The 13,756-nt window shown below is 40.6% G+C and overlaps 1 protein-coding gene across 1 annotated transcript; it reads left to right on the top strand.

Annotated features, from left to right (window-relative positions):
* The first annotated feature begins 692 nt into the window (after nucleotides 1-692).
* Nucleotides 693-12,493, top strand: LOC140227293 (conditioned medium factor receptor 1-like). The gene is made up of 9 exons (XM_072307716.1): nucleotides 693-995; nucleotides 4,887-5,111; nucleotides 5,751-5,887; nucleotides 7,148-7,419; nucleotides 7,927-8,106; nucleotides 8,517-8,606; nucleotides 9,127-9,271; nucleotides 9,880-9,956; nucleotides 12,288-12,493. Exons 1-9 carry the CDS (start codon nucleotides 693-695, stop codon nucleotides 12,491-12,493), a joined length of 1,635 nt encoding a protein of 544 aa, XP_072163817.1.
* Nucleotides 12,494-13,756: the final 1,263 nt, after the last annotated feature.

Here is a 13,756-nt window from a genome sequence, read left to right as displayed (position 1 = left end):
GCCTAATACAGTACCTCCTTTGCCATCACTAAGAACCCGCCCCCTTTCGTTTGTTTGCCCAGTAGGACAGTGCTCTGTTATACATGTATAGGACCCATGCATGTATCGACAATACATTCCGATGTACGTAACCATGTAATTATGTTGTTATTTGATGATAATCAGACAAACTATCGTAAAAGGGCTTTAGAATCTCTGCAATCTGATTAGTCAATTGTGATGCATTGATTTTTACTAATCCACACTGTGCCATGCATCCGGTAAATTCCGAACACATGGCTCAAGTCTTGTATAGTGTTGTAGGTATACCAGACGCATGATGGGGAAAATGGTGGTATTTCATGAATTTACGGGCCCATTTTATAACACAAATGATGCACAGGCCTATTTCGTGGATCAGTGAGAATTAGATGCTCTCGTTTAACCTTGGAACAGTCTAAAACCCACTCGCTGCACTTCCAATTCTCACCGATCCACTCTGTCCTGTGCATCATTTGTATAATATGATTCAATGAATATGATATCATTCATAGATTAGCGAGTAATAGCAACAGTTTCACGATTAATCCAAAACACTAAAAGTGTTTTTAACTCTCCCCTTACTTTCGTCTTACCTTGGATTGTCACAGGCACCTGGAAATATAATTCACTGCTTCGCTGAAAACGGATATAAGAAAAGGTCAGAGGTGAAAATGGCAACTCCTAATCCTTCCACACCAGTGAAACCGACACCTCCCTCGCCATCACCGAACCCGTCGTCGTCGCCACCCCTATCGCCATCATCATCGACGCCAACGTCTGACTCACAAGCTTCGACGCCCTGGCTGGATCCGAAGGTCCAGTGGTTCCTGATCCTGCTCCACTGGACTTTGGTCCTGGGTCCAATACCCCTCGTCCAACTCATCGTGCTCGTCATCGTCTCGTATTTCATCTACGTCATCTTGACGATCAGGAGGTCGATTCAGACGCTGCCCCAGAAGTTCAAAGATGATAAGGTGTCATTGTAATTCCAGAGTCATATTTCCAAATTCCCCACAATACATAGAAATTGAGACTTCTTCTGGGTTACGCCATTTCCTGACCCACTTCATCTGACACACTCTTTCTGACACACTTTTTTTGCCATTCATTTTGTACACGGGGCAGTTTTCATGAGACGGCCTCTGTTATTGGCAACTGTGCTAATGAATATTCATCAGCCTTGCGATAATTTTTTCATAAGAGTCACTCGGTCTGATTCTGTGTCTGTGATTGGCTTTTAGCTATTGACTTACGCGTGATATCGATCTCCTCAAGGGGGTCCATGACGATATCTGCTGATTACCAGTGTGCGTGTGTCTGTTGAATTGCGTTTTAGTGCCAGTGAGTGTGGCATAACTTCTGCAGGTTTCCTGTCCATTTCTCTCTCTTTTTCTCTCTTTTGCTTTCGTATCATCTTATCTCTGTTATTCTTAGAGTACAATCGTACTACCACAAGTGTTTTCCCCCATTTTTTGAAGTGATTATCTCGTTTGCAACAATTTAGAGGTGAGTTTTTGTTCGAGTGTTTGTTGAGTTTTTTGATTGAACACGATGTAGATTATCTACGTGTGTGCGAGAACATTCATGGTACCCACTCGTTTGTTTCCGTGTGCATTTTTACCGTACAGTGTCTTCATCGTTCGTCTTCCAAGCAGCGAGTTTTCACCCTAGTTTTCCTCAACGTAGTTTTTTACCTCAATTTTTTTTTTTTTTTTTTTTGCGGTGCAAGATGTTCAGTGTATTTTTTCTACGGTAAAATGCCATCGTTGATGATTTCCGTGTATTCATTACTAGTTTTCCACCTCCGTTTCATTTTGTGTACAACTAACATTGATCTAAAGTCTAACGTAGTTAGCTACAAAGTCTGCGATGTCTGTATGCTGATGTGTTTTTGTGAGCTGGGAGTGACTATGGTGGGAATGATATTCAGGGTTTTGCTGTGGTTGAGATGATAGTGATGATGATCATAATGATTCTGGTGATGATATACGAACCCTTTTGATGATGCAATTTATTTCGTGTGACCATGACGTTGATCATTGATGATGGCGAGAACGACACGAGTAGCCTAGCCTAGGCCAAGGACGAGAGTGACACTGTCCACGGGGGCTGTTGCTCGCTCATGCACAGGAGTGGTCTAGACCTAGAGACCTGCATTTAATCAGTTTTTTTTTTTTTTTTTTTACCTTTTGGTTGTTCACTTGGGTTAGTGCTCCAAAAATTCGTTTCTCTAAAGAAACTCAACCAAAAGCTTGACAATAAGGTTGCCTCAGGGCTATTCTTTAGTAAATATTAGATCTAAATGGCGATGCTAATTTAGTTTTCATTTTAAGAACTCGATTATATCCCATTTTCTTTGCTCATTTTTCAAATGATAAATTATTTAGAACTGTAAATTTACTTAAATTCTGACGTACTGCATTCACCATTGTAAAAATCAATAAAAAAGAGCCCGCTGAGCAGGTGTTTCATTCTATCCTTTTCATTTCCTTCCTATCGTGTTGGTTTCCTTCCTGTCACTTCCTTCTTTGACCCTGGACGGAAGAAAAAAAAATCCCATCTTGCCATGTAAAGACAGAACACATACCATCATGAAATATTATGACATTAGAATAGTTTTAAAAGATTATGTAAGTCATCAAAATTCTTGTGTGTGAAAATAGATAATAAATAAAAGGTGATTTCTTACAAAGCAGTTCTTTCAAATGTCCATAACAGCCTCAGAACATCTTCGATAATGAAGCTAGTGAAATCTCAAAACTTTCGTGGCAACAAGTGATATTGATAGGAAATTCTGACAAAAACTGTCACAACATTTGATGTTTAAATTTGTCTAGTTTTATTGGATTAGGTCATGAAACTATAAATGCCACCGATAAAATCACAATCGCTCTCAATTTGAACAGAGGCAGTAGGGTAGGAATGACTCAGCAAACAGCTGATTATTTATGCGTCGTATCCATGGGCAACTGCGGGGTAACTGGAAGAAGACGCACGAAGTTTAGACTTGAGTCAAGAACTATTATTTATTATCAATTTTTTATTCAAAACATTTTTTTTTCTTTGGATTTCAAAAAAAGGTCAAAATATTTCATATTACGCTTCTTAAATGTATTATGAATATAAATAATTATGAAGAATTTTTATCGTGATTTCATGAAGAATTAGAATTATTATGAATATATAAATACTAGACGGGCTGAACAATGAAGTCTAATTTTGCCCCAAGAATTTGCAGCCCACCGTACGTGCTGGTGGTGCATTCCTAGCGTTCTTGCCGCACTCTCCCAGCCACGTGCAAGCATGCATGCAGCAGTCACCAACAGTCACATAGAGTACATGTTTAGCTACTTCACCGCTCTCACTCCTGATCTCTTGCAAAGAAAACCTTTACAAGTGTAGAAAATTCTCTCGAAACTAAGCCACACATGAATTTGGAACATACATTACAGTGTCAAGACCTTTTCAGTGGACTTTGTTTTCGCTATTTGTCTGTTTAGCTCTCGAATGTACGACTTCTTACGTCCGATTTGTTTTTTACCTCACCACGTGGTACTGTTTTTTCAGCCCCATGCTTCCTCCATATGCACACATGTTGTAAACACACACAAGCCACCGGCACCGCGATCGAAGTTTGAGCGATAGCGATAACATGTGTGGAGCAGACATGCGGATTTCAGCACAGATGAGTAGTTGAACGTATCACGATTGTAAAACAAATATTTTTCTATGTCTCTGCCAATTTGAATTAGGTTATCTAATCATAGATGGATTACGATTTTATTTTAAAATAGATTAGCTATGGCAAGAATTTGCTTACATGAGAGTTATTTGATAACATTGCAAAATAAAACCCCCGTCATTGAATGGAATGTTCCAGAGCTATCTCGGGGGGGGGGGGGGGGGAGGGGGAGGGGGTGGGAGCATGAATACCCTTCGCGTGTAGATCGCGCCGTAGGGAAGATCGCGCCCAAGTTCACTGCCGACTTACTAGGCAGGCACGAAGATTACTAGTACACAGAGGCCCGTACGTGGATGGGTTAATTAGCTGAAAAAAAAAAAAAAGGTACTGGAAGCCCACGTAGTAGCAAGGCCTACACGTGGATGAGGTTAGAAATTGCCGCGCGCCTCCGGCTCACCAGCTCCTGGCCGCCTCTTATTGGCCGGCCTTGAGCGCGACGTTCGACAAGCCATACCATAGTCTTGAATATTCATTAGCACAGTAGCCAATAACAGACGCCGTCTCATGAAAACTGCCCCGTGTACAAAGTGAATGGCAAAAAAAGTGTGTCAGAAAGAGTGTGTCAGATAAAGTGGGTCAGGAAATGGCGTAACCCACTTCTTCTTTAATTTACAAACATGAGCAGAATTGTGCGTTTTTACCATGTCTATGTTAACAACAAAAAGAAAAAATAAAGCCTCTTGGGAAAAGCTATGTACGCAACAAATCTTCTTCTAAGTGTTCATATCTGTGATAATTGAACTTAGTACTGAAATTATTGTGAATCCATTCCTTCCGTTTAGTTTTGTTTGTTTTTCTTATTGTCGATTATACTAGAATACTCCAACTTCATTAGTCAAGTCCGAAAACGAGAAAAACTCTTAATATGGATATCCTACATAATAAAATATTTTCGCTCACTTCGATGTAATGTGCAACAAGTCTCTTCCAATCAGCGAGGATTATTGCTCATGACACATACCCACACATTGATGAAAACATGTTCATTTGTATTTTTTTCTCAGCCCTATATCTAAGAATCTTTAGAAAAAAAAAATCTGTATGGATGTATGATTTTGGTCAGTTTGAGCGACACGATGATTTATTCTATCATGATTTTTTTTTCTTTTTTTTTTAACGCAAGGGAGCAAAGAAGGAGCATTACGACGTGGCCATCGTCGGGGCGGGTCCTGCCGGGTCGACGCTGGCTTACTACCTGGCCAAGAGCGGACGTAAAGTACTGCTCCTTGAGAAAAAGAAATTCCCGCGGGACAAGTACTGCGGGGATGCGGTTTGCAAGACGGCTGTGGAAATCCTGATGGATATGGGTATCTATGATGACCTCATCAACCAAAAGAAGGCCCACGTGGTGAGATGGAGTGTTTCCACATTACTGGTATCGTTGTAAAGATGCAGAATCAAAGATTACAATTCCCATGTCATGACATTGTAAGACCTATAATGATAGGCTACAGTGATGAATACTGATGGGGGCGCTGTGTTGGTATCAGTGGTAGTGGCTATCTCTGTTGGTGGTGATGGTGATTATAATGATGGTAGAGCTGTTTGCGATGCGGTGGTAACGGTGGTAGCGGTAGTGGATGTGGTGACATTGCAGTGTAAGTTGTGATAGTTGTACTTGTGATGGTTTAGGTAGCAATGACGGTGTGGTGGTGATGGTGGCAATGGATGGTGGTAGCATTGGTGGATATGGTTTGCTGATAGAGATGAAGATCACGTTTTCTTTTTTTTTTTTCTTCGAAAGAATTAACTTTAAGATTCCATTTGGTTTCTCAGTTTGGGGGTATGCGGATACGTTTGCCTGTGTGCATGTGAGTGAGCTTGATATATAATACTGTGCATTAACACTTTACCAATCAAGAGTCCTACTAATAAACGCCTTTCGTGATCTTAGAAAACATATAATTCGAAATGCAAAACGACCGCTCAATGACCTATACATTAAAGTGTCTCCTTGTTTTGTTTCGTTGGGTTTGTTGTAATGCAGGCGGACAGCGGTGGCCTTGTGAGTCCTGGCGGCTTGAGTTTCATCGGTCAAAGTCTTGAAATCATGGGAGATATCCCAGCAGCCATTGCGTGCAAGAGACTCCATCTTGATAATGCCATAGCCATGGCTGCTAAAAAGTGAATCTTTTATTCTTCATCAGTTCTAAGAATAATCATACTATAATTCGAGCAACGTTTGTCTGTTTGTTCCTCTACTCCTCCCAGGTCCTTGGTCCGATTTCCATCAAACTTAGTGGGTAGATGAAGGTTGACCACAAAATTGCCCTTGAGGGGTTCATTTTTGGAAAGGCCAAGGTCACTGGGGTCAAAGGTCAAATAACTGTTTTTCGCTACTCCTTCAATGGGGATTTCCCAGGTGTAGGCCTACTTATGCTTCCAGCCAGTTTGGCCAAGATCGGACCAAGGAGTAGCGCAAAACAGTTATTTGACTCCCATTGACCCAGTGACCTTGACCATTTCTGGGGGAATCCTCATAGAGGATTTCTGGGCACTGGCTGAAGCCAAACAAGCATGATACATGTACTCTCTGATAGTAGACAATGTTGTATACAGAGAAGTTCTCAGTAAATACCAAACTACTGCGATAACCTCATCATAGCCCTAGCCCCACCCCATGCCCCACTTCGGCTGATTCAGCACTCCACGGGTACATTGACTAGTTATTCAAATAACTTGAATTATCTCGTCTTATTCGGTTTTGTTTTTATTGATGTGTCATTCAGTGTTAATCAGATTATAGACAGAGACAAGACGCTGGTATATCACAATTGTGCCAAATGGTCAATTATACAAATGATGCACACGGCAGGACACAGTAGATCGGTGAGAATTCGATGCCGCGCGAGTTTTACTTTGGAACTGTTAAAACCCACAAGCGCAGAGAGTGGGTTTTAGACTGTTCCAAACTTCAACGAGAGCATCTAATTGTCATTGATCCACGAAATTGGCCTGTGCTTCATTTGTGTTATAAAATTAGCCCGTAAATTCATGAAATACAACCATTTTCCCCATCATGCGTCCAGTACACCTACAACATTGTACAAGACTTGAGCCATGCGTTCGGATTTTATCAGACGCATGGCTCAGTGTGGATCAGTCAAAATCAATGCATGCCAATTGACCAATCAGATTCTATAGATTATCTACAGATATATGGATACTTTTGTATCTGCAGAGATGATGCTGTAAAAGTATACTGTAGCCGAAACAGAAGTAGAATGTGGGACTCCCCCTCCGGATTTTTACTTCTTTTTTATTGCTGAAGTTATAATTCCTGGCAGATATTTGTACCTCTGGGACAAAGCGATTCAGAGAAATTTTCCAAAAGTAATTACTACAATCTGACTTTTAATACCAAAATGTTCCTCTATGTCGAAGGGCGGGAGCAGATCTCAAGGAAGAGAGCGCCGTATCGGATGCTAAACTGGACAAAGAAAGTGGTCTCTGGACCCTCTCACTGGAAGAAGGGAAAGAGAAGTACAAGGCACGCGTCCTGGCCTGCTGCGACGGAGCGCCCTCAACGATGGGTACGAAGCTAGGCATCATCACCACTCCACCTCAAGGTTCATGCTCAAGGTCGTACGTAGAGCCTGGTACTCACAGGTTTAAGGCTGACGGGGTGGTGTTCTACAACAAGGACATGCTCCCAGGTAGGTAGAACGTGTGTTCGCACTCTTTAGGTTTTTATAGTCCAAAACTCACCAAGAGCCAGAGTTAGTTCTAGGCCTACTCTTCAAGGAATCTCTGTCTTTAGCATTAATACCAAGGCGTTGTCAGGTAGGTCCATTCCATAATGCAGATGGGTACAAAGAAAGAATCTAGCTATTAAAGTACCTATCTCTCCCTCTCTTCCTTTCTCTTTATGCAGGCCTATATCTTTACTTTGCAATATTATGTTTGTGTTGCGACAAAATGGCTGTGTGTACATTGTCGAGATGTACGACTTTGATAATGGCTTATTCTGAATTGTCAATGATGCAGTGGTACTGTCACCGCCTGGTAAACCAGTTCGCTGCTGGGTGGGATCTCAGACTGGCTGCTTTATTTTTACACGGTGTCTCATTTATACAGTAGAAATATCTCTATGGTCATGGCACAGGTCTGTCAGTGCTCCTAAAAGAGAGTCATAACTATTCACCCGTCTACTTACTTTCTAGGATACTCTGCCCTGTTTCGTCATCCCAACAACGAGCTCAACTATTGTGTGTACATAATACCTGGTAATCCGGAAGTTCGCAATGAGGACCTACCCTACTGGCACAATCGCATCATGAAGGACGACCCCTACGTCAGCAAGGCTCTGGGTGATAACATAAAGATCGAGAAAATGCGAGTTGGTGAGGATTAGTACAAGTTGGAAATACCGATGTTTTCCGGATAATGATATAAGATTATCTTCTGAATTTGAAGTATAAGTAATACAGCACTATGAGAGGCGATCTTGAAGTTCAAACAACAGCATTTTGAAGCACTATGTACTACACACGCGTCTTCTTGGCATCTGGGTCATGAAGGAAATTATGTTGTTGGGCTCTTGTTAAAAGCATACCCTTCACTGAATATCTCTGTCGTATCTCTGAACGATTAAATTTTATGCAAATTTGCTTCAGTTTAATGGTTTCAGTTTGATATTTACATAAGGTTCAATCTTACAATTGTGAGGTCTTGCTGATAACATATCATACAAATTTTGCTGGTAAAACATTTAGCCTTTTATCATAGTTCTTATTATTATTATTCATTTCAGCGAGTCTGAGGTTCGGAGGTGTGCCCCGTTCCTTTGACGACCAGGTCATCCTAGTTGGGGATGCAGCCGGAATGATCGACCCCATGACAGGTCAGTGATTTTTATGCGTCATTTTGCTTTCCACAGCAGTAGATGGAGTAAGTATCAGTGGAAAACATTGTGTTTGAAGATTGAAGGAAATCTCCCAGTGAAGGCGGTTGTATTATTATTACTTTTTGTTGATGTCTTGCATGGCAACAATCATTGAAATGTGCGTGGATAAATATAAATTTAACCCTTTAAGTATGCGTCTATTTTCGCTTAGTAAATCTGGAGAAGACAATTATAGGTGTATAAATGGTGTATTGACTCCTGGACAGCCTCCCCCCCCCCCCCCCTCCCTCTAGATGTTTGTAACAGAATGACTTAGCTGTGCGGTGATAGAGGAGCAAAATAATCAGATATATCCCCATTCACACTGCTTGCATTCATCGGTAGTAAAGGTACCCTTGATTTAAATTTGAGCTTGTTCGATCTGTCCGAACCACTGAATACAAAATATACCTATTAATCTGTCGACCGTTGTAGATATGACATTCAGTAAGTATACTGTCTCGTTCTTTTTAATCAGGTGAAGGCATTCACCTGGCAATGGATGGCGCTCGTCTGGCGGCAAAGTTTCTGGATGAGGCCCTCACTCGGGGAAATGTGGACAGGGAGGCCATGGAGATCTACCATCAGCAGTGGATGGACAAATTTGGACATGACTTCAAATGGTCGGTAGCGAGTGCCTGCCAAGAGAAAAATGACCTTAAATTAATTCTCATGTTAACACCATCCCTTCTACAGATTATGAGGCATCGATGGTGTACCGTTAAATTTGTAAAATTACCAAGAAATGGGAGTATGATATGGGAAGATCTGTTCTAAACCCAATTAAAAATGTGTATCATTTTCATTACATTAATTTCATTTATTTTAAAGTCTTCCATGGGTCCGTTTCATGAAGTCATCACATAAAAGTCGTTCCATAGATCTCAGAATGGCCAAAGTCGCTGATATGTAGCTACATGAAACGTTCATATCCATATCATAAAGTTTCTTAAAAGCGTGTTTTCATAAGACTTTCATAAAACTGTGAAACAGACCCCTGGTTTGCATGCTCCATAAAATTATCAAAGTCAGTGTGTGGTACGATGAGTACCATATTCTCGAGCTACATATGATTTCATAGACCCCGGTGCCGAAAGTGAATGAATTATGAACATCATGCATGGCTAACGATGAACTGATGAATGCAGCTTCTTTCTGTGCTTATACAATTTGTGTACGTTATTTGACTGATCATGTCGATTGCTTTTCTTGTTATCTTTTTTCTCGGTAGGTCTTCCGCCATAAGCTATCTTCAGTTCAAGTTCCCTATTCTGCTAGATGCCGCTACAGCAGCCATTCAGCGCAAAGGTAAGTGATGAGTGAGGGAGAGTTAAAGGAGAAACGCTTATAGCTAGTAGAAATTCGTGAAGGTGACGGCGTTCTAAAAAAATAAACAAACAAACAAACAAATAACAAAACAAAACAAAAGCAAATTGAGCCCAGGACTTAGAATATATGATTCCCAAACCAGCGCCAGATTGTGAATGAGTATTATTTGTTTCATACGAAGGTAGTGTGGCTCCTCTTCACTTGAAGTCTTTCGAGCGTGAATGTCTAAGAGCTACCTGAACGTAAATGCGATTGCTGATAAACTGTGGTTAAACAGTTTCTTTTGGTCACGTGTGACATCCCAGTCAATCAACCAGACAATCTTTGTTACATCAGATCATTTCTACTTTAAAGCTTATATATCTGGCTAAATAAAGGAAGTATGTCGCGGGTCGCTCCAGGACTCGTGACAGATGAAACTCAAAGAAAAAATATGGTGTCAGAAATCGAGGCAGCGTGCTCAAACACAGCATTACAGTTTTCCCGCTCCTCGCACAACTTACAACGTCAGCGCAGGTCATGCTGTCATCTACCTTAGATGTGGACTGAACTCTAGTAGGAAATTCGTTTTTCTTTTGTGTGTGTGTTTTTATTTTTTTTTTTGAGGTTGGATTTTTATACCCAGCAATTTTTTGACAATTAATAAGTCAGCGAGGATAATGTCCTTTAGGCATGGTAGGTATGGTAGGGTCTATGCGTCATGTTTACACATCCGCGACGTTGCCGGATGGAAACCCTTGCTTCGTTCACGAAACGTAAAATAATTCAAAGATGATTTTTTGAATGTTTTTTTTTTTTTTTGGAATATTCCGTAAAGGAAATTACTCTCTTTGTTTGGGAGGGGGATGTAGGATAAAATGTCGTATAATAACGTAAAAAACGATCTGTACATAATGTGACAAATAATCATAATGCAGTCATATTATTATCAAGGCGCGGTCAGACTGGCAAAAGATCGAGAAGATTAAGTTCACGATCTTTAAGATCTCGATTTTTTGCCAGTCTGACCACGCCTTATGACAGCCCCTTTGATGACATTGTGGGCAGAGAATCTTGTCCAAGGATAAACTCACAGGACAGGATTCGAACCCCAGACCTTAGGCGCGGTTACACTGGCAAAAGATCCTGAAGTTAGGAGGGGTGAGGGAAAATCCCTAGTTGGAGTGGGAAGTTTCGCGAGAAGATTCACAGGAAGTTTGCGGTCACACTGGCAAAACTTCTAGATCTTAAATATAGCGATCTTAAACTTCTCGATCTTTTGCCAGTCTGACCGTGCCTCTTTACCTACTCTGTGACGGTGCTAGTGTATGTCTCCTTGACCAGAGGCACAGAGCAAAACTTTACTTGTTTGCTTGTTTGTTTGTTTTTTTTTAAGCAAATGTGGCATCGGGAATATTTGTGACCCTGCACCTCAAAACAAACAAAAAGTCGCCAGACATGAATTTTTAGTTAAGACCATATTCTGAAAGAGCAGAATTTAAGCTTTAAAATGATGTATGATTCAAATCAAATGGACTCTCCTAACATATCTAAATACTGGAAAGAAAGCACAAACTCAGGAGAAGTGTGAACTGAGAAAAGAGGCTCTGAAGTACAGTGTCTATTCAAGTGCTTAATCTTTACCAAACCGTGCTGGCTGTGCGATGAATGGGACAAAAAACAGGAAGTAAACCGCCAGAGTAACAACAATGAAGGGATTATCAGATTAAACTGAAATTAAGCATGCCTCATTAACACATTCTGTCCACAATTAACGCCAACTTTAAAAGCAGTAGCACTATCCTTTCAAAAGTTATTAGAGTTGAAAGTGAAGAGTGTGGACAAGGTTTCTCAGAAATGAAAAAGGGATTCTAAAGACACACCTAATCACACTACTCTACCAAAAATGTTGGAGATAAACTGCTAAAAAAACACACACACTTTCCTGCCCGTTTTATGATACCAAATTTTAGCATAATGTAAAAGAAGACCCGCTCTTTCAGAAAATATGAAAAAGTCAAGTTCGGCTAGGTTGACCCATTTCACTTATTTTCAGTCCTCACGAAAAATCAGGGTGTGCGACTTTATGTTCGTTTTGAGGTGCACGGTCACATTTCCCCAGAAAAGAAATAAGGAGTTATGAACATGCAAATGATATAATCGCACATTACCATGGCGATTTCGTTAGGGTGTATGACATCAAACGCCGTAATGCAACCGTACTCCATTAATTAACCTGATCAATCAAGTAATCATTAGCGGGCGTGTTCCTAATTACATGGCTTTATAATATCGGCCTGAAACAATATCTGTTTATTGTCTTGTCTTCAGGGGATGCATTCATGGCCAAGTGGGCGGAGATAATGACCGGTCGTGTGCCAAAGGTCAACCTTCTGCGGCCAGAGTTTGTCATCGTGGTCGGATTCGAACTGGTCCACCTACTCGTCCAGCGACTGCTCATATCTCTCGGTTTGGGAGGACAGGGTGACACGGGAGAGAAAGATGGAAGAGAAGACGAGAAAGAGAAGGAAGATTAGAGTCTTAGGAAAATGATAAACAAAAGAAAGGGAAAAGAAGAAGGGAGGAATGAATATCGTATCACAAACTGTTGACTGCATCACTCAGTTTATGCTTGATTTGATTGAAATGGAATGATATTCTATTGGGTTGTGTTATAATGTGAACCTAAAATATACAGATTAGACTAAACGACCGAAATAGTGTCTCTTGTGGAAGAAAAGAAAAGTTTTACTTATGCTTCGTGTGTTCTATCAAAGCAAGCTGTAATCGAGAAGTATAGCTGTAATCATAAGTAAGTACGTTTATCACAGGGTAGAATGTGATATTGCATTTATCAAGACCAAGGCTCGATTGTCACAGGCTGGCCTGCAGTTCTCCAGTAATGTGTCGATTTTATCGTTTCCTTTGTTAAGTTAATGGTACAACAGCAACTCAACTTTCAACGCATTCTCAGTGATTATTGCTGGTAGTTGAGGAGAACAATCCCCATGCATGTATTAAACTAAGATTGCGTGTATCAAATCTCCATTGTAGAAATCAGTACACGGAATCTGTTGCAATTATTACCTCCGTTACATACCACTGCTTTTTTATGAAGTTAAAATATTCAAATTCATGAAATTATTCCGTCGAGATGTTTTTCAACTGATTGACAAATTGCCCTACATCGACGTAAATAAGCACTGAATTGATCAAATGCAAAATGATTTGAATAATTACGCAGTACCCGCTGCATGCTATAAGGATTAGAACCAACACTTGCTGTCGGGCGAAAGCTCGGTGGTCTAGGGGAGATGACGCCTGTCCGGTGATCAGGAGGTCGTAGCTTCGAGTCCTGCTCGAGTATGTACTCCCATGATTTTTTTATCATGGCTACTACTAAAACACTGATCGATTCAGTGCTTATTTACGTCGATGTAGGGCAATTTGTCAATCAGTTGCAATGAAGTTAAAATAGTTTATTAAAAAATACTTCGATGCAAGAATTGACTTTGCTATGGTCATGGATAATAAGTATTCAAGTTATTTGAAGCAATGTTAAACTTGTGATTGTGGATTCACGCTGTCATTTTATTTCATAAACGTGTGAACGCGCGCGCGAGGACGCATTGTAGTTACAGTGAAACACAACTTCCCATTGAAGAGTTGAAATCGCGCCAGTAATTTTCTTTATTGTGATTCTTCATAGACTTTGTACATGGCTCATCAGTCTTCAGTGGCCATAGTCATTTGCCACTTTTCTCTGACATTTACGTTTCGGGGAAAAAACAAACAAACAA

The sequence above is a fragment of the Diadema setosum genome, chromosome 4 (genome assembly GCF_964275005.1).
Source record: "Diadema setosum chromosome 4, eeDiaSeto1, whole genome shotgun sequence".
In the NCBI taxonomy this organism is placed as follows: domain Eukaryota; kingdom Metazoa; phylum Echinodermata; class Echinoidea; order Diadematoida; family Diadematidae; genus Diadema; species Diadema setosum.
The sequence above is the reverse complement of the archived record's forward strand: the minus strand, read 5'-3'. Positions and strand labels throughout refer to the sequence as shown.